The sequence below is a fragment of the Cucurbita pepo genome, chromosome 14 (genome assembly GCF_057944985.1).
Source record: "Cucurbita pepo subsp. pepo isolate OVF chromosome 14, ASM5794498v1, whole genome shotgun sequence".
NCBI classification, from domain to species: domain Eukaryota; kingdom Viridiplantae; phylum Streptophyta; class Magnoliopsida; order Cucurbitales; family Cucurbitaceae; genus Cucurbita; species Cucurbita pepo.
Window position 1 is genome coordinate 11,032,753 of NC_141811.1, and position 21,334 is coordinate 11,054,086.

The 21,334-nt window shown below is 36.4% G+C and overlaps 3 protein-coding genes across 3 annotated transcripts; 2 read left to right on the forward strand and 1 right to left on the reverse strand.

Moving 5' to 3' along the window:
- Positions 1-434: 434 nt before the first annotated feature.
- On the forward strand, positions 435-4,822 carry LOC111809786 (Class I peptide chain release factor). The gene is made up of 8 exons (XM_023696212.2): positions 435-865; positions 3,209-3,268; positions 3,362-3,444; positions 3,793-3,857; positions 3,950-3,983; positions 4,152-4,222; positions 4,321-4,424; positions 4,519-4,822. Exons 1-7 carry the CDS (start codon positions 571-573, stop codon positions 4,409-4,411), a joined length of 699 nt encoding a protein of 232 aa, XP_023551980.2. The 5' UTR covers positions 435-570; the 3' UTR covers positions 4,412-4,424; positions 4,519-4,822.
- A 1,774-nt stretch (positions 4,823-6,596) lies between these two features.
- Positions 6,597-9,216, forward strand: LOC111810728 (Glycine cleavage T-protein family). The gene is made up of 5 exons (XM_023697487.2): positions 6,597-7,266; positions 7,758-8,011; positions 8,146-8,244; positions 8,518-8,676; positions 8,772-9,216. Exons 1-5 carry the CDS (start codon positions 6,794-6,796, stop codon positions 9,017-9,019), a joined length of 1,233 nt encoding a protein of 410 aa, XP_023553255.2. The 5' UTR covers positions 6,597-6,793; the 3' UTR covers positions 9,020-9,216.
- An 859-nt stretch (positions 9,217-10,075) lies between these two features.
- Positions 10,076-13,668, reverse strand: LOC111810898 (putative serine/threonine-protein kinase At1g01540). Its single transcript, XM_023697733.2, has 4 exons — positions 12,955-13,668; positions 12,626-12,886; positions 11,018-11,881; positions 10,076-10,772 (listed from the first exon to the last, which is right to left on the reverse strand). Exons 1-4 carry the CDS (start codon positions 13,382-13,384, stop codon positions 10,303-10,305), a joined length of 2,025 nt encoding a protein of 674 aa, XP_023553501.2. The 5' UTR covers positions 13,385-13,668; the 3' UTR covers positions 10,076-10,302.
- Positions 13,669-21,334: the final 7,666 nt, after the last annotated feature.

Here is a 21,334-nt window from a genome sequence, read left to right on the forward strand (position 1 = left end):
TAGCTCACTTGCCGTTGGAAAGTGAGTGCCGCACAATCGCAAGTCCGCTACCATCAAAAGTGCGATTGTGACAAGAGGTGTTTTTACTCATTTTAATTATATATATATATATATAATTAATGTAAAAATGTTAAAAAATGAATCAATATTAATAAAATAAAGTTTTTCATTGGAATAAGTTTAATTAAGGTACAAATTAATTTTTCAACAATTTTGTCAAAATTCATAAATTTTAAGCAACATTTTCTCTAAAATTTAATTAAATTTCCTTGAATTTTAAATTTTATTAAAGGAATAAGATTTTTTTTTTTAATTATATTTAGAGATAAAATTTATTATTAGGTTAAAATTAAAATACTTTAAAATATTTTTTGTTACGGAATTAAAAAAAAAAAAAAAAAAAAAAAACCATATTTTTAAATTTTGCCTAAAAATGGAGAACCATTCATTGTCCGGTGCTGTGTTCGCCGTCAGCACCAGTGGTCGTCGTCTTCCCAGGCTCAAAGCCATTGGAAGCTGTAGAGGAAGGTCATCGCTGCTAACTCGTTTTCAAGGTACCTTGGAGAAAGAATGGCGGTCATTAGAACCACCACAAACATGATCCTCAGAGAAATCCTTCATTCGCAACCCTATTTTACTCTATCAGTACCCCCACTCTTCCCTGCTACTTTGAACAATCCCAATGCCGCTTTGCGATTCCGGCTGCGTGAGATCAGTTTTGGTCGTGTCATATGTGCCGCTTCGGAGTCGTCCGGTGCCGGAGGAAAGGTATCTTCCCGCCTGTCGCAGGTTCAGCAGCTGTTGCAAGAGGCGGAGGAGCGCGCTCTGTCGGCTGACGTCGAACCCGCCCCGAAAATCACTCTCGGTATGTCCCGAAAATCACTCAATAATCTATTGTTTAAAGTGATTGTTACTTTACTGAGTCAATTGGTACTTGTGGTAGTATAATCCCCTGAGATGTAACGTGTATGGTTGCTAATTCAAGCCAGAGAGACTACTCGTCGATATAGGTTCACTTTTGTCTATTTTCTCTAGCCCTAAATTATCCGAGTGTAAAGTAGCTCACATCCATTGAAACTGCTCGTAGCTACTTTGAAGAAGATGAGCCTTTTGTCCAATGGATGTTGAATCACTGAAACTCCCGGATTTTGTTCGGTTTGTGACATATCTTCTAAGAATAATTTACTGAACCCTTGTGGAATCGCCTTGAACCCTTGAATGTCCTTTTCCTTTCTGATTTTGATTCCCGTAAATGCGCTCACTTTCCTTATTGTTTTTCTTCTGATCCTGGGCCGAGGCCTTGCACTTCACTATGCTGCGTGCTTTAGAAACATTGGTTTATAGCTAGGCTTGTTGCACTTGCACATGGGAGAACTAACACTGTAACAAGGAAACATGATGTTTAGATGAAGTTATTACAGGGCTTTACTCGATTTCAACCAATAAAGAGAGAACTATTAAAGATGGTTTGGATAATGCTAATGCTTGTTGGAGTTTGGGATTAAGAGAAATATTAATGAGAAGGAGCTTGAAGAATGTCTCTTTTTGAATTCTTGATTGGTGATTTCAAGCTGAATGATATGGATTATGGCAGGTTATTGAATATGGATTCCCTCTGAACTTTCTCTAGTGCATTTTCCATTGAGAGACAACAGAGTGGTTGCCAAAGAAAAAAGGTGTTGTCTGTTCTGTTGCGAGCTCAGAGAAAATTTTCATTTCATTCCTCTGGTTTTCAGTTTGTATGTCTGATTTTTCATCAAACAATTTGCAGTTTCAAAGAGATTTTATTTAATACACTTTCTTCCTCTTTCTAAAGAACTCTCTCTAGTGCATCCATGTATAAACATATATAGGGTGAAATGCTAGGTGCTAGAGTCTTAGTAAGAGCCTTTTTACATTCAAGTGGAGATGGAAAATCCACTGGAGTGTGATTTTTTCTTTTGGAATTTTTACATGGAAAGCTAAGTACTTTGGATGCAATAAAAAAGAAGAACCTAACTTGTTTATCTCCTTCTAGGAGCTATTTTAATCACAATTATATTGACATTCAAGGAAATTGAAGATGCTTTTATAGCTCCTTTGATAATGGAAAGGAGTGTTATGACTACGCTTCAGTTGTTGCAGAATTGCAAAGGTACAAAAAGAACAGATGCTCGTTCACAAGAAAAATGAGCTATTAGTGGCAGGAGAATTTCAGCCAATCAGTTTCTAATTGGAGAAATGGTAATTAAAATGAAATTGAGAGAGAGGAAGCCGGATGATTTGAGAAAGTGAGATAAAGATGTGTGTTACTAGCATTTGTGGGTGAAAAGTGAAGACCCAAATGTTGGTTTGTCAGAGCAGAAGACATTTTTGGCAATCATCATAGTGAAAGAGAGAAACTTGAGGCTAAGATTAGAAAATTAAATAGAAAACCCTGGTATGTTCCTTCTGCCCAATATTATAGACCACTGCGGAGCTGGATGAGTTCAAGATATTCATTTTCCTATTCTGTTGCTGTACAATATAAATGGATTCGTGCACCCAAATATCAGAGGGGAGTGCACACGGTCATTGTAGAGATTGTGGATTTGATGCAATTTTATGTCCCCGTAGGGGGTGGCGATACAGGGGGAGGAGAATTTAGAAGGGGACTTGATCAATGAGTTGGAACTTGTAATATGAGGTAAGGATGTTGAAGCCAATGGAACATCGGAAATCTGAATTAGCAGATTGAGTAGCATATCTCAAGGCTACACATGAGGAGACTTTAGCTTCATTTTGTGGGAAAACACGATTATGTTATTGGTCACACCACCTCCCCTTCCCTTCAGCGACTTATTTTACTGGATTCTTGACTTCAAAAAAGTTCAACCTCTCCTTCCTGTACTTTGTTCTGAACTACCTAAAATGAAAATTCTTTTTTGTTGTAGTGCTTCACTAAAAGTTCTCTCCTCATATAAAACCCAAGTCATTTTCCTTCCATTGCAGCAAAACACCAGTCAGGTGTTCAAATCATTTATTTCTTCTCTAATTCTTTATAGATTTAATTTCTCAATCAGTCTTGTCTACAATGGAGATGCTAGGAGAATTTTGTTGATAGAACACCACAATTCTTTGGCTAATATATCCTAAAAAGGGGAAGGATATTCAAATTTTTTGTAGTTTCCTACCCTTAAAGGAAAAAGATTCTCTAATCAGCAATTGCTATTCTTTTCCTGTCCTTCAGATCACGTCACTGTGAATTTTGCAAGAAGTGGTGGCCCTGGAGGTCAGAATGTCAATAAAGGTCAGTTTATTTTCTTGGCTCTGATTGGTTTTGTTTCTACTTTAGAGTTGCTTTTTTCTTTATGAGGTATCATTTCTGTAAATGATAGTGCAGTGAACACGAAGGTTGACATGCGCTTCAATGTTAAAGATGCATATTGGCTTAGCGAGAGAATCAGGGAAAAGATTATGCAAACGGTTTGTTACTTAATTTTCCATTACATATCTTTCCTCTCCTTCCCTCAAATTAAAGTGCCAAGTTTTAAAAAATTTCCTTTCTGTCTTTCAAAACCACACAACAAGGAAAGTACTTGTAAAATGCAGCCATTTTTATCCCATTTTAATACAATTAGTATGGTCCCAGTACGAAGATGAAAGCTTATTGCATGTGTTTTTTTGTGTACAATTTATAATGTGTTCCCTTGTATGTTGCTAGGTAGGCCAAAATAAAATCGGAAGTGGTTCAAGTGTTAATTAATCTTTCGTCACGATATTACTCGTCTCTTTCTGTCTCTTTCTCGACATGAATATTGCTTCGCTGAACAGGAGAAAAATCGGATCAACAAGGATGGGGAGCTTGTAATTTCATCCACTAAAACTAGAACGCAGAAGTAAACTTCTGTCCTCTTCCATCTTCCTTATTTCCTCCCATGTTTGTTCTACCAAAAAGACTTGTTAACTTTTCTTCTCTTCATTTCTTCAGGGGTAACATTGAAGATGCCTTGGAGAAACTTCAGGTACTTGCCTTCCCATAGGATCCTTCTCTTCTTGTCTATTTAATAGCGAATATACGGAAAGTAAAATAGTCTATGGCCATTTCTTGGAAGGTAGATTCTGCATTGTGCTGTAGTTTCTTAACTGAATTTTAATTTCCAATAATGGGGTTGTTTCTATATGAAAATCAGGCAATAATTGATGCTGCTTCTTATGTCCCGCCACCTCCCTCAGAAGAGCAAAAGAAGAAAATTGCTAAGATGTGAGTTCTTTCACTTCCTTAGCCACTTGATTTCAAAAAGTTTATGCATCTCCCATGACGTATTTAATTGTGAGGTATTACTTTTTGTATTTGTTAAGGGCTGCCATTGGAGAACAGAAACGCCTTAAAAGCAAGAAGGTCCTTTCTGACAAGAAGGCGTTTCGAAGGAGTCGAGGCAGTTGGGATTAACCACATTGCTACTGTAATGTTCATCAACATTACAACTTCGTACTTACCGACATTTCCTCACAAAAGTTGCTAACTTTCCCATTTTGTTTTTTTGATTGACTTCACAGCTTGCTATTTTAATTCAGGAAAATAATTCAAGATTTTCAAAAAGAAACCATACAAAGAAAAACCTGTTAGAAGCAGAGGAGAGGACTAGGACTGGGAGATTTGCTTCCTATCACAGGTGATTTCTGGAAATTTGCTAGAAATAGGTATAAGATAACTTATCTTTTTATTTGATTTTGGTGCATGATATATTTGAAGCACCAGCTTATATTAGATTTTGCGGAACTTCCCTTCTGTAGATGCGAGGACATCGACTCACAGTGTCTCGTTTCATCAATGTATGTTAAACTAATATCAATTCAGCTATAGCTTGTTTTTATTAGCTTTGTTGATGTCATGAACATGCCTAAGTTGGTTCATTTTCAAAAACTACGATATGAAAAATAAGTAATTTTACCAGGAAGTATAATGTAGTCAGCTAGTTGTATCTGAGCCCTTGATTTTTTTTCTTCTTTTTGTTGCTACATAAAGGAACTTTAATCAAGATGGCTTTGCCTTATCTGTTGGAGATGGTTTGATTATCTAATTTTGGAAGAGCCTAGTGGCTTGGGAAGGATTCTGTGTGTTTCTTTTCCTAAACCTTGTTACTTATAACATGACGTAACGGCCCAAGTCCACCGCTAGCGGATATTGTTCTCTTTGACTTTCCTTCAACTTTTTAAACGTGTCTATTAGGGAGAGGTTTCTATACCCTTATAAAGAGTGTTTCATTCCCCTCTCCATTCGATGTGGGATTTCACTATCCACCCTCCTTCAGGGCCCAGCGTCTTCGCTGGCACTTGTTTCCCTCTCTAATGGATGTGTGATTTCACTATCCACCCTCCTTCAGGGCCCAGCGTCTTCGTTGGCACTCGTTCCCCTCTCCAATGGATGTGGGATCTTACAATCTATCCCCTTTTGGGTCCCAACGTCTTCGCTGGCACTCGTTCCTCTTTCCAATCGATGTGGGATTTCACTATCCACCTTCCTTCAGGGCCAAGCGTCTTCGCTGGCACTCGTTCCTCTCTCTAATAGATGTGGGATCTTACAATCTATCTCCTTTTGGGACCCAATGTCCTTGCTAACATTCGTTCCTCTCTCCAATCGACGTGGGATCTCATAGTAGAGATAAAAAAGATTTGAGATAATAGTGTCAATGAGAGGTGGAAGCTTTGATTTTTTATTTTTGATTTTTGAAGTTTTAGAAGTTTTAGAGGAAGTGACCAAACTAGTTCAAGTTAATTGAATTTTAGGTTTTACAGTTATCTAATTTGAACATTTCATCTGTCGCAAGATTGCAATAAAGTCGGTTATACATTCCCCAAGGAAAAATCATAGGTTAAATTCAAATACAAGGTCTAAAATTAGAATACGTAGAATATTGATATATCTTATTTTGTTTATTTTTTAGTACAAAATGTTGAGTCTTGATTTCATTTATTTGGATTTGAGTCGTGTCTTTATAACTCAGTTGTTTCTCCTTCATCTTTGGATAGTCGGCTTATACATATCAATATCGACAACAAGGTCGACATCGAGTGAACTTGATGATAGTAGTTCAATTTTCTTTGAACTAACCAGATGTAGAAATGCTCCGCCTTTTTCATTGTGCATCAAGTTTCTAAGTTTTAACAAATGAATAAAGCTAGGATCGTATTAATGTCTTGAAGTTGATGAACGTTCTTACATGTCTCTAAATTGAACGTTCCCTTCTCATTTTCTATTTTATTTAAATTTTAATGATGGTTAACCATTATTAATACATTTGTCAGAATTTATTTTGTTTATAACATCAATTTTTTTTATAACTATTTTTAAATCATCATCTTTTTGAAATATAATGCATAATTAATTATTTACAATTAAAAATTTGTATAATTTTATTAAAAACTATTTATTTTAGAATAATCACTAATATTCATTACTAATTAACTTAAAAATCTAAAATTTAAGTTATATTATTTATAATAAATTTATTAATCCATTAAAATTTAATTAGTTAAAATTATTTTAATAATTTAAGTTAATAATAATAAACAAACTAATAAGAAATGTGATAAAATGGTAACGCTTTGAAATAAAACCTGAAACATTGCTTCACTGAAGACTTTCATCGAACACACGCCGAACACAAGCTCAGATCTATCCGTAGTGATGCAGTTTGGAGCAGAGGCGCTTATACGTGGCTGCAAGTTCATACCTCCTCTCTAACACGCGTCACGTCTTCCACTTCGATCCCCCACAATTCCTATGTTCCTCTGATTTAAGCCCTCATAATTTGCTCAAGAACCCCACAAAATGCACCGTTCATTACCCATTTTCAAGTTCTGCAAATTACTCATCAATGGATGCACAATCCGCCGTGGGTTTTGCTCATCGGATACCCAATCCCACTTCAGCCACGCCGCCGGGGCTATGGCTGCCCATTTGAAGTCTCGCTCCGTCATTCGGTTTCGGGGTCCCGACACCGTCAAATTCCTTCACGGTCTGTTGACCAATGATGTGCGGCGGTTTGGGGAACCTCCGGGTGAGAAAACGTCGTCGTTGCCCACCCCCAATTTGGCGCCGGTGTCGGTTACGCCTATGTATGCGGCGATGTTGACGCCGCAGGGGAGGTTTTTGTATGATTTGTTTTTGTATAGGCCGCCTAGGTCTGAAGAGAAGCTTGATCGTACTGGCTCTGGGCCGGGTCCGGCTTCGGATGAGTCCGTGGAGTTGATGGCTGATGTGGATTCTTCTGTGTTGGATGAGCTTTTGGTGACGCTGAAGAAGTGAGCTCTTTGTTAGTTCCTTTGCTTAAACTGTTCTTTGTTTTGGTTCAAATTGTTGATTTGTTTGCTCCTTTTTGGTGTCAGTGATGCAATTTTGATTGTGTTGTGATTGAATTGCTAAGTTTCTGTTTCTCCTTGAGTTTGATCATGTTTACATACAAATTTCTTATGCAATGATCATTACCCATCATGATAGATATCATTTAAGTTGAAGAACTTGTAGCTGGATACACTAGGATTCTACTAGACCCAAGTTTGAAATGGCTTGTTTGAGTATTCAAATCATGTTGATCAGGGTAGACTGGATATCGTGTTTTCAAATAGATGTAGGTTCTTGGAAAATGACCATGAAAGCTTGACTGAAGCTTAGGCATTGAAATTTAGGACCAAAACAAGATATGAAGAAGCAAGAAAGTTAAATAGGATTTAAACCTATATTGTAACGACTAATCGTCGTCCTATAAACCCGTCTTTCCATTACTTTTCTACAGATACCGTTTAAGGTCGAAGGTTGATATTGAGAATGTGGCAGAGGAGTTTTCTTGCTGGCAACGCTTTGGTAAAGAGCTCTCTAGAAAAGCTTCCTCTGCAGAGGAACCAGAGGCTGCCAGTGTTGGTTGGGGTGCTAGTGCTGATCCTACAGCAATGTCGGCTTCGCGTGGGGAAGACATTGGCTGGCAATGGTTTCGAGATCCAAGATTGGACTGCCTTGGTTTCAGAGGTGTTTTTCCATCGAATGGGACACGTATGTTTCTCTCATGCTCTGAAGGGTCTTATGAGTTTTTAGTACTATGAAGTTTGAGTGGACTATTCATTCATCATATATGGTTTCTAGCTAAGATTCTTCTGATAGTGTTCTTCTGGTTGTATTTGTTAAAGCTCCTCTTGTTGAGGCGGATAAAAAAACCGATGAAGATAATTATGTAATGTGGAGACTAGAGAAGGGCGTTGCAGAAGGTTCAACTGAGATTCACAAAGGTTCGTTTCGATTTCTTAATACTGGTGGCCGATGAGTCATTTCATTGCTCTAGAACTCTGTATCTTGCAATTTTAAACCGAGCTCGTTCTGGTGTTACTCTGCTAGTCGATAGAATATACGATACACCGATCTCTTGTTCATTGTATTTGATGGGTTCTTTCTGTTTTGGTCTGTGGTTTGATTTGTTTTCTGCTGCTACGTTGCGCCGAGTGGCTTGTGAATCTCGAATTCTTATGCGCTTTTGGTTTGGATCTTCTTTAATCCTTGTAAAGGTGAGGCGATCCCCCTTGAATACAACCTGGTGGGTCTAAATGCAATAAGTTTCGACAAAGGGTGCTATGTCGGGCAAGAGCTTGTAGCTCGTACACACCACCGGGGAGTTATCCGAAAACGTGTAGTTCCTTTGAGGTTTCTAAATGACAGAGGGGAAGGTAACCGATCTTTCACGAACTGTTTCGAGCTTTTTCTAGCTTGAATCTCAATTTCACAACCTTGTTAAGTAAGGAACTCCTTGATTATCTTTCAGATGTAGAGCAGAAAGTATCAACTGGGTCGGAAGTAATCAACTCCGCATCCAGCAAGAAAGTAGGTAACGTGATTGCTGCGGTCGGGTGCCGTGGACTCGGTCTCTTGCGCTTGGAGGAAGCGTTCAGAGGATCACGAAGCTTGGCCATTCAAGGGCTCGAGGGTGTGACGGTTGAAGCCATTAGACCGGATTGGTGGCCGGCTGAATGGTATCAAGAGTATCAACAACACAATACTGCTGTTGCATAGAGTTAAGGAACTGCTACTCGGTTTGATAAATCCTGCATAGGTATCAGGCATGGTTGTATTTATTGTTAGCTACCTTACTAATAATTCACAAGTATGAACCTTAAGAACTTTCAATATTACCCTCTCGATTTTGAATCATATTTGTATTCAAACCCAAATCTTATTTCTTGAAATTGAGATAAGATTCAAGTTTTGTTCGGCACGCTTTATGTATGGGACAAGATTCCCGCACGAACATCTTTCTTATTCAGATGAAGTCTGTGAGTTTTCGTGTAACAGCTCAAGTCCTCGCTAGCAAATATCATTCGCTTTAATTTGTTACGTATCGTCTTTAGTCTCACGGTTTTAAAACGCGTCTATTACGACACTCTTATAAAAAATGTTTCGTTATCCTTTCCAACTGAAGTGCGATCTCACAATCTACCCTTTTGAGGGCTAGTGTCCTTGCTGGCACACCGCTCGATGTCTAGCTCTAATACAATTTATAACAGCCTAAGCTCATGCTAGTAGATATTGTCCACTTTGGTCTGCTATGTATCGTCGTCAGTTTCATGGTTTCAATACACGTCTACTAGAGAGAGTTTTCACATCCTTATAAGAAATGTTTTGTTTCCCTCTCAAAGCGATATGAGATCTCAAAATCCACTCCTCTTGGACCCTTATAAGTATTGTTTCGTTTCCCTCCCCAACTGATATGGAATCTCACAATCCACTCTTCTTGGGAGGTAGCGTATGCGTTGGCACATCACCCGATGTCTGGCTCTGATACCATTTGTAACAACCTAAGCCCCCACGAGCAGATATTGTTTGTTTTGACCCGTTACGCATTGTCGTTAGTGTTACAGTTTTAAAACACGTCTACTAGGGAGAGATTCTCACACCCTTATAATGAATGCTTTGTTTCCCTTTCCAATCAATGTGGGGCCATTAACCTCACGGTTTTATAGCATGTCTACTAGAGAGAGGTCTCCACACTTTTATAAGGAATGCTTCGTTCCCCTCTCCAACCTCCAACCGATACGGGATCTAGTATCTAGTTAAAGAGGAAAACAGAAATGGGAAGAGAATTAAGTTATCTTATGAAGGATTAAAACTAAAAGTAAAACAAAGTGCAGTTCTAAATCAACACATGTTATTATACATCAATTTACATCCTCTTCTTCCTTATCAATCTTCATCTCCTCATCTTTCAGTTCCAGCTTTTCTTGAGCTTCCAACAATGGAGGCTTCGCCGTTCTCTCCCGGTGTCGTTCTTGAACGAGTATCGATCTCGGTCCTCCTAATTAAAGTTTGGTCAGCTCCTCTATCAAATCTTCAATGGCTGGCCTGTTGATGGGGTTCTCATTGGTACATGATACTGCAACACTTGCTAGCTTTCTAGCTTGGGACTCCAAGAAATTCCCCTTTAGACGTTTGTCGATCAAATCGTCGAATTCGCATACTTCGGCTTCCAACAGAAGCGAATTAGTAAGTTTTCGTGTCCCTGAAAGAATTTGGAGTATGACGACACCGAATGCGTATATGTCGCTCTTCTCTGAGAAACGACCGATCGTAATGTATTCTGGTGCAAGATATCCCATGGCTGCACTCGTTTTGAGAGATGAAAAGATAATGTCATCCGCTAGAAGTCTAGAGAGACCCGAGTCCGAGATCAATGCATTGAACTGATGATCAATCAGAATCTTCTCAATGGATATGTTTTTGTGAACCATGGCAGGTTTATTTGCTTCTTCACAATGTAAATATGCTATGCCTGTTCGGAAAACAAGAAACGGTCTTAGAATATTATTCTCTTTGGGCTTCCCCTCAAGGTTTTTAAAACGCGTATACTAGGAGGAGGTTTCCACACCCTTATAAAGAATGTTTCGTTCTCCTCCCAACTGACATGGGGTCTCACAGAAACGGTCATTGAATAGTCTCGTAGCATCGATTGATGTTAATGAATTGAAGTCAAAGCTTTTACGATGAACAACAAAGGGGGAAAGCAAAGAAGCAAACCTTTTGCAATTCCATTGATGATAGAAATTCTCTTCGACCAGTCGAGAACATGGCTGCTACCATCTCCGACATCTAGATACCGAGACAAGCTCCCTCTCGAGGCAAAATCGTATACGAGGAAGAACTCACCTCGACCCCTAGAACAACAAAAGCCTCTCAAACTAACAAGGTTTTCGTGTCGTAGAGAGCTCAGTAAGTTCAACCCACGAAGAAACTCGGCTTCATCAGACTTACAACTAGTCATATGAACGCTCCTAATAGCTACCGAAGATCCATCCTTCAAAACTCCTTTGTAAACCATTGAAAAACTGCTTCTACCAAGCAAGTTAGCTTCAGAAAAGTACTGAGTAGCAGATTCAACCTCTTCGATATTAAAAATGAACTTACTGAAGAACTTAGACAAGCCCAAGCCTTTGATTCCATCAGCCAGTGAATCCCATCCATGGGAATACTCAAGACACACAAGCGGGGAAGCGCTTTTCGAGTAGCATTCCCGAGCCTGATCTGAGCCGAGCCGATTATCGCACGAAACAGACGAACTACCGACCTGTTTTCGACGACGGTACCAAAACACAGTGAGAATCACAGACACCAGCAGAGTCATGGAAACAATAAGAACGGCAGAAACAATAGCAATTCTTGGAACTGTTGTGAGCTTTGAGCAATGAAGTTGATAGCAACTGGCATTGTGAAAGTCAGCTGATTCAGGTTTGTTCTTGTTTGGTTCTGATAGAAATGGCTGAAAACCAGCTCCTTTGATGTTTTCAGTGTCAAAAACTGTACAATTTCTCACTGAAACAAACCCGAATCCGCATAAATTTGGATTGTTCTCTCCTTCAAAGCCTTCATTCAGTCGCTTTAGACCTTCAAACAAAAATGTTAGGAATCGTACAACGACGCACACTCGATTAAGATGCACAAAGAACAGGAGAGAGTCAACGGACACACTCGATCAAGATGAACACAAAGAACAGGAGAGAGACAATGCACACACTCGATCAAGATGAATAACAAAGAACAGGATAGGGACAATGCACACACTTGATCAAGGTGAGCACAAAGAACAAGAGAGGGACAACGCATACACTCAATCAAGATGAACAACAACAATGAACACACTCGATCAAGATAAATAACAACAATGCACACACTCGATCAAGATGAACAACAACAATGCACACACTTGATCAAGATGAACACAAAGATCAAGAGAGAGACAATGCACACACTCAATCAAGATGAACAACAATAGTGCACACATTCAATCAAGATGAACAACAACAATGCACACACTCGATCAAGATGAACACAAAAAACAAGAGAGAGACAACGCACACACTCGATCAAAATGAACACAAAGAACAGGAGAGAGACAATGCACACACTCGATCAATATGAACAACAACAACGCGCACACTCAATCAAGATGAGCCCAAAGAACAAGAGAGAAAAAAATTCAAATAAAATTCAAATAGGAATATTGGCTAAGGTTCTACTATAAATGATCACGATCAGCCTACATGAATCGGAGGGCCGGATTCCTTCCAACAATATCCTCAATAAAAGAAAACCAATAAAAAAGAAGAAACAGAGAAAGGGAGGGATTACCAGAAGGGACATGGCCGGAGAGGGAGTTGTTCCTGATATCAAGAACTTCCAGCTGAGGAATTGCAGCAATTTTGATGGGTATTGTTCCATTGAAGTTATTGAAGCTCAAATAAATCCGTTTAAGCATCTCTAAGCTTCCTAAAGACATGGGTATTTCACCGCTCAATCTGTTGTGCTGTAAAGCAAGAACAGTTAGTTTCTTCAATGATCCTAACTGATTTGGTATATTTCCACTCAATTCGTTGCAACAAATCTGCAAAACTGCACAATTCAAACCTTTAGATTCTCTCTCTTTCATGGATATCAAACAAAACAGAAAATCAACAAACCTTGAAGACTCGACATATTTCCGATCTCTTCCGGGATATCGCCGGTGAGGCTGTTAACGTCGAGGTAAAGATCAGCAAGTTCATTCAAGCTCGAAATCTCTCTGGGAATCTCTCCGGACAAATTGTTGTAATGCAAGAACAGTCCCGTCAGACATTTCAGCTTCGCCACCGCCGGCGACACCTTGCCGGAGAGCCCACGTCCCTGCAACGATATGTTCGCCACTTTCCGATTCTCGTTGCAGGCTACGCCGTCGAAGCTGCCGCCGCAAGGGTCGCCGTCGATCGTCCATGACCTTAATACTCTGTTTTCTGGGTCTAGAGATTCCTTCAGCTCCATTAACGCTTTCAATTCAGAATTTCCATGAACAAGTTGAGAAGATGAAAATACTATTAGACAGAACATAAAAACAGGGGAATTCACGAATCCCATGAATGTTCTTGGATTTTTTCTGAGATTCAAAGCCCTCTATGAAGAACCCATATAGATTTCAGAGAATTTCTGGGTTTTCAGTATGAATTTCTTCTTAAATTTGTCGATTAAGTTTAATTTTCTGAACACTGAAGAAGAACCGAGGAACAGAGCATGGAGTCGAGAGATTCAAAAAGGAGGGGTAATTTGGTAATCTTACATTGTGGGTTTTTAGTCGTGGGAGTTGCTAACGAATTCACATTTGGATTTGGGTTTTGATTTGAAAGGTAAGAGAGAAGCTAAAATTACCGGGGTTGTGATGGCTGTGATGGCTGTGATTTTTATACTGTAATTCTACCCGTTGATTTAAATTTTATATTGTGACGTGGCAGCAATCGAGTGGTTCCATTTTGCGCGCCAATTTGGTAAATGCTGTGAGGAAATTTTTGGAAGTGACTTCATGGCTTAGTCAATTATGATGTAATAAATAATAGTTAAATTATATATATATATAGATTGCATTTGAGTCCTTCAATTTTTAACAATTTTACTCCTTGAATTTTTATTCTACTTTCAACTTTGCATTTTGGTCCCTCCAATGTCAAATTTTCGTTAGTAATTAAGTAAAAATCCAAATTTTAGGGACTAAAATGTAATTCATCTTAAATAATATTGACTTAAATCTCCTATCTCTAAGTTTAATTTTCTTTTCGTTAATTTACAATTTAGTCCCTCAACTTTCAAAATTTTATGTTTATTTGGTTTTCGAACCCTAAAAAACAAGGTTTCCTAAATTTTCAACTTGAGATCTCATGTCGGTTGAAAAAGCTTATAAGGGTGTGGAAACCTCTACGTATGTCTGTATGTCGCTGCTGTGGCTAGCTGTGGGCTTGGACCGTTACATCTATCACCGTCTATTTTTAAAAAATAAAAATAAATTAATTTATAAATGGTAAAAAATATTATTAGTGGGCTTTCATGGAAAATAGTATTATTCAATCATTTTAATTAAAAGCTTAAATTTACCATTTATTAAAAGTTTAATTAAATTTTTTTTGAATTATTCACTAAAATAAATCAAACTCAAATTATAAGAATTAAAACTATAATTTAAGTTATTATAATTTAGTGTCAAAATTGTGAAAATATTAAATAATTTATTTAAAAAAAAAAAATACAATTGGCTCATTTTACAGCTCATTATTTCTGTCGGACAAAGTTCAACTACTGCCAAACTTTTTAGAATTCTATTTTTTATTAACATTCTACAAATAAATAAATAAATATATATTGAAAGTTTGAATATAATATTTAAATTATTTCCACTATTTCAAATGGGTCCCTAATGTTTCATATATTTATCTTTTTGTCCCTGATATTTCATACATTTTTATTTTCGTTCATTAATTTTGAAATATTTTTATTATATGGTCTCAACATAAAACAATTATTTTAATTGTTACAATTGATTCTTTTTATTATTCATTTAGCAAAAACTTAAGCTCATTATAAAATTTTTAAATATAACATTTTTCTTTCAAATAATTCAAAACTTGATATTTTTTTTATATAGATATTTATTACTTAAACTATTCTTTGGTAATCTTTTTTTTTATTATTATTATTTCATTTTTAAAAGTTATTAATAAATAATAAGTAAAAAAAAAAAAAAAAAAAAGTGGAAAAAAGGTCTTGAATTGTGGAATTTCAAATGAACTTTTCACACATGAAATTATTAAAAAATAAAAAATACCAAATTTAAAATTAATATAAAATAATTTTGAATTTTTAAAAAATTTATTATTTGGCTATATCTTATACCATAAAACCTTAATTATGGTTCTCCAATTTGTTTTAAAATTACATTTAGTTATTAATAATACATTTTGTTTAAATTAAATAATTAGTTTATTAAAAAAAGTATCTAACATTTATTTATTTATTATTTATTTTGAAAACAACCTAACATTTCATTGATTGGTTGAAATTTGACTTATTATTATTATTATTATTATTATTTATTTTATAGATATTCTAATTTATCATTTCAAAAAAATTAAATTTAAATTCAAATATTTAATATTACGAGCAATTGTATAATAACTCAACTAGTTAAGCCGATAGATATTCGATTTTATTCATTACCCTTTTCATTAAAAAAAACTATAAAAAAAAACTAAAATTTTCATTATTATTTTTTTGGCAAAAATTCACACCACTAGCAGATATTGTCTGATTTGGCTCGTTAACGTATCCACGTCAGCTTCACAGTTTTAAAAAACGTCTATTAAAAAAATTGAAATGAACGTCCAACCACATACATTAGGAGAAAAAGGTTGGAGAGCCTCCGGGACAAGGGAACAACGGTAAACCATCCACTTTCAAAATTCATATGGATCAATCGATCTCGACGCCCTACCAGGTTGCTTTCATATAGTCTAAAAAAAAATATATATAAAACTATATATGGAGACAAATTTTAAAAATATTTAATTTTAATTTTCCTTTATAAATTGTTTATAAAAAAAAATAATAATTTCCCTTTGTTTGTAACATCAAGAAAAATATTAATTTAAAATAAAAATTATTGGCATATTTATTATAAATTAAATTTTTAAAATTGCTAAAAATAGATATAGAAATGATAATTCTATATATACAAATTCCTCCTTTTAAAAATTATAAAATTTAATTTTTTTAAAAAGAATTTTAAAAAGAGATATTCCTTTTGAGTAAAATAATAATTATTTTTTTAATTGAAATTATAAAAACAATAATTAAAAAAAAAAAAAGGGTAAAAAGGACAAAAGTTGGGAACTTTGGATTCTGTTTGTTTATTTGAGTGGAAATTAAAGAAAAAGCACAAAGCTAAGGGAAAGTTACTTTACAACCAATTCTCTGACGGCAAACTCTTTTTAACAAACCTCTTTCAAATGGAACCATGATTTGAGGGGTAAAATTGGAATGAAAAATTGGAACTATCGAGGATGACCCTTGTAACAGCTCGAAGCCACCGCGAGTAGATATTGTCTGCTTTAACACGTTACGTATAGCCGTCAGCTGCACGATTTTAAAACGCATCTATTAGGGAGAGATTTCCATATCTTTATAATGAATGTTTAGTTTCTCTCTTCAACCGATGTGGGTTCTCACAATCCACCCTCTTGGGAGCTCAGCGTCCTCGTTGGCATAATACTCCGAATCTGGCTTGCCACTACTAGTAGATATTGTCCGTTTTGGCTCACCGATGTGGGATCTCACAACCCTTTACTCCGACAACATTTAGGGTTCCTCAAACAATGTGATATCTAATACCCAGAATCTACCTGGCCACTACTAGTAGATATTGTCCGCTTTGACCCACCGATGTGGGATCTCACAACCCTTTACTTCGACAACATTTAAGGTTCCTCAAACAATGTGATATCTCACACTGTGATGTCCCACGTTGGTTGGGGAGGAGAACAAACCACCATTTATAAGGATGTGGAAACCTTCCCCTAGCAGACGCGTTTTAAAGCCTTGAGGGGAAGCCCAAAGAGAACAATATCTGCTAGCGGTGGATCTGGGTCGTTACACACACCGAGTAATTCCTTAACCCTTTCTCTTCAGTGTAACTGGTTATTTCTAACCTCAAGACCAAATTAGTTATTGGGCAGTCAAAATTGTAACATATGTACCGAAAGGTCGCTTTTGATAGAGTTGTGTTAGATGAGTGAAAATAGTTTGATTCAACATTTTTTCAAGTAGGACGATTAATTTTATGTTTAATATTATAAAATTATAATAATTATTACGGTTTGAACCCCTACAACCTATTGGAAGACTTCACAACTACTAGGTCACAATCGAGTCGAGTAGGGTTTTACCCGAGCAAAATGATGGTCCCATGGTCTCAGCTTTATAGTGCCACCGCTTTTGGATTGCATTTGACCTATAATTACCAAAAAGCTAGAACATTTCGTTTCGAGTAGTGGAATCCATCTATATGAGCCGAGTTTATGTGGCTAATATATGAAGTGCTTTAGATTGGACATGTTTTTATCCGTTTCATTGGTAATGATATCACTAAGTCGTCACACGAGGATCATAGGTTAAAAAATGATGATAAGAATTAATGTAATGTGCCTACCCAACTATAGGATATAAACATTTAAATGCATTTGAAAAATGATTAAAAAAACTTTATTTTATAATGGTCCACTTCAAAAGTAAATGAACTATAAGAAAATTTTGTGCCCATCATTTTCATTACCACTTTATCAATAATATTTTTCTTTTTTATTTTATTTTTTTTATTTCCTTTTTCAAATTAGTATGATTTCAAAATTATTGGAGAGAAAAAGGAGTGAATTATGATAAAAAAAAATTTAATAATTTGTAAGAACGTTTTTAAAAATATAATAGAGAAATTCAGATGAAAAATTACGAGTTGAGAGGAGTATGTAATTGTGTGGTGTCTAAGACCGAGCTTAGCTGGTCGAGAGTTGAAGAGAAGATATTTGTAATGATTAGCCGTTATCGTTAGGTATTAGTTGCGATCAGGTCATTGACGAAGAAGCGTAATAGATATGGTCTATAGATATTTTTAAATAGCTGTTTAAGTGATTATGTCACATCATAACTCGTGTAGTACTATATTTAAATTATTAATTATTTTATTGTATCGTAAGTCAATATATTTAAGATTAGGGAGTATTGTGATGAAGTGTTATTGGGAGAATATTATCGACAGAATTTTCAAAATCATGGAAATATTTATTGGAAATGAATATTTCACTCGTACAGCTAAAATATAATAATCGAAAATTTATAATGAAGAAATAGAGAAAAAAAATTGGCCGATTTTTAATTTTTTTATTTAAGCTCCGTTGAATCTTCGGTTCTTCCACAAAAATCCAAGGGATTGAGCGAGAGAGGTCTAAAGAAAATGTGTGTAACAACCCAAGCCCACCTCGAGTAGCTATTATTTGCTTTGGCCGGTTACGTATCGGCGACAATCTCACAGTTTTAAAATGTGCTTACTAGGAAGAGGTTTCCACACCCTTATAACGAATGTTATAAAAGAATGTTTCGTTACTCTCTCCAACCAATTGTGAGATCCCACATCAAATGGAGAGGGGAACGAAACATTTTTTTTTATAAAGGTGTGGAAACCTCTCCCTAGCAAACACGTATTAAAACCGTGGGACTGGCGACTATACGTAACAGGTTAGAGCAGACGATATCGCTAACAGTGGCCTCGGGGTGTTACAATGTGTCATCCAAGTGAACTAAAACCATATTCGAATGAAAGCAATTCTAAAGATAAGATACCTAACAACGGGTTAAAAGAATTAGAAGTCATTACCTATACCAATAAGACGCACATCCCTTTTCAGTAGTTCAACCATAGAAACTTCGTAAAATGGTCGAGTACCGATTTTTAAATTAATTATGAAGAAGGAAAAAAAAAAAAATAATAAAGGGGAAAGGGAAATAAAAATGGCTTTCCTTTTCCTTTTTGTACCTCTTCCTTTAGCTCCATTACTTTTGGAGGTTCATTTAGTTGTACCTTTTTACTAGATCATGAATGGTATCTATGTCTTTAATTTTATTTTTGATAAATTATACTTAAAAGATAAATATATTAATTTCCGTTTTAAAAATCATAATTAGATCCCGATCAATCATCTTATTGGCTTGTCAATGTCGATCTTCTTGGATGATAGTTTGTGGATCTTCTTGTTTTATTTTATTTGTTGATCTACTTAGATCTGATACTTAGATCTGACCCTTAATTAAAATCTCAAAGTCGTACGCTTTAAATGACTTCAACTTACTTTCAAAATCTTTAGCTCTTCAAAGAAGACTTTGGCTTTAAACGCTTTTGATCTTTAGAGCATTTTAGGTCTTATTGGTTAAAGAGGAGCAACGAAACATTATTTACAAGGGTGTGTAAACCTCTCCCTAGTAGACGTGTTTTAGAACTGTGAAGCAATACGTAACAGACCATAGAGGATAGCCACCCACACAGACACAGTCAAACAGTGTTTTGATAGTTATAGACCAGAGTATCAAATATGGCTTGATATATGGAAGAAAGACAGCAAACAATTTGAGGTAATAGTTGAGCCATCAAGCCTTAGATGTTTGGCTGATGACCCACCAAATGTGGCTTGCATAACATTAGTCAAATTAAAGTTAAGAACAGCTTGGAGCAGATGATGCAGGCTTTAATTACAGTACAATTCAAAGTAATCAAAAGAGAAACAAGACATAGGGAATCCAAAATAACGGTGCAATGGAAAACTGCTCGAGCGAGTTCAAGTTTTGAAGTCATTTACAACTTATGAACCTGCAGAATCTCTTATGTAATTGAACAATCAACTTACCTGAACATAGTACAACTGGTTAGACGTGTATTTCACTGTGAAATTCCACGCCGGTTGGAGAGAGGAACGAAACATACGTTTTAAAGACCTTGAAGGAAAGCCCGAAAGGAAAAACCCAAAGAGGACAATATCTACTAGCGGTGGACTTGAGCTGTTATAAATGGTATCAGAGCCAGACACCGGGCGGTGTGCTAGTGAGGATGCTAGGCCTCGGCGGGGGTGGATTAGGAGATCCCACATCATTCTGAGAGAGGAACGAGAGCTAACGAGGACACTGGCCCCGAAGAGGGGTAGATTGTTAAATCCCACATCGATTAGAGAAGGGAACGAGTTCCAGTAAGGATGTTGGATCCCAAAGAAAGATGAATTGTGAGATTCCACATCGGATAGAGAGGGGAACAAAGCATTCTTAATAAGAGTGTGGAAACTTCTCCCTAACATACGCATTTTAAAAACCTTGAGGGGAAGCATGAAAAGAAAAAACTCAAAGAGGACAATATCTACTAGCAATAGCCTTCGCCTCACAAGTGAGTGGTAGGTTCAAATGTTGTAAAAGAAAGAGAAACACAATGAGCAAACATTCAGGGGGTAGAAAATGTAATTCTGGTCGATGGTTTACAGAGAAGATGCATGTCAAAAATGGTCTACACATAAGGTAACCAACTAAAGTGGTCAAAGAAATAAGCAGCAGACAAGATTAGGACTAGCAGATACAGTTCTTCAGCACTTCTAAATTCTTAAGTAAACAAGTAAAGAATTACACATGAAGTGAAAATAAACTCAATCACATGCCATTTCAACCAAAAGTTATGATATATGTTAAATAACTGGGGAAAAGAAATTTCCCAGACCCAAAGGAAGACTACAAAAGTACCTTCCAATTGATATTGATTAGAAAAGTTGAACAACACCCATATGGAGGGAAGAGCTTTGCTAACATTACACTATAAAACCCTTAACTTAGAAGCTATATCGTATAAGATCAGAGCTAGCCCCGAGTTACACCATGAGAGGCCAAAAGACTTTGCACTATAGTTAGTTCAGCACCAATCAATCCAGCTTAACACAATGATGGGAAGAGAAAAAATAAGCGGACTCTTACTTTGAATTCAACATCAATGCCTTCCAAGGTTAGGAAACCACAAAAAAGTAGTTTAAATCTCTTTGTGTGTGTATGGTGGGGGTGGTTTCCTATTCAAATACTCCTGGTCAGGTTGTCATGAAGTATGGGATTGCTCCTAAGATGCTAAGTCCAGAACTTTCACGGGACGCCCTCGATTAATCAAGAATCTGCTCTCTATATTCAAATTTTGATCAATTGTAAATAAGTGATCATGAAACTTAGAACTCGGGATCTCGAGACCGTCTAACAACTCAAAACTGAAGCTTTACACCTGACTGGCGTATATTCATCAACTTAAGAGTCATTCACATGATCCAACAGCCCAGCATTGTTTCTTGACATCCATAGGATGCAGGTAATGTTTTACTAGATCTTCTTCATGTTTTGCATAATAAATAACGATGCCTTCAATTTATGCACACATCCCCCTATGTTTGGAAAGATCTTAACCCTACTAGTTCTAAGTTCAGGACT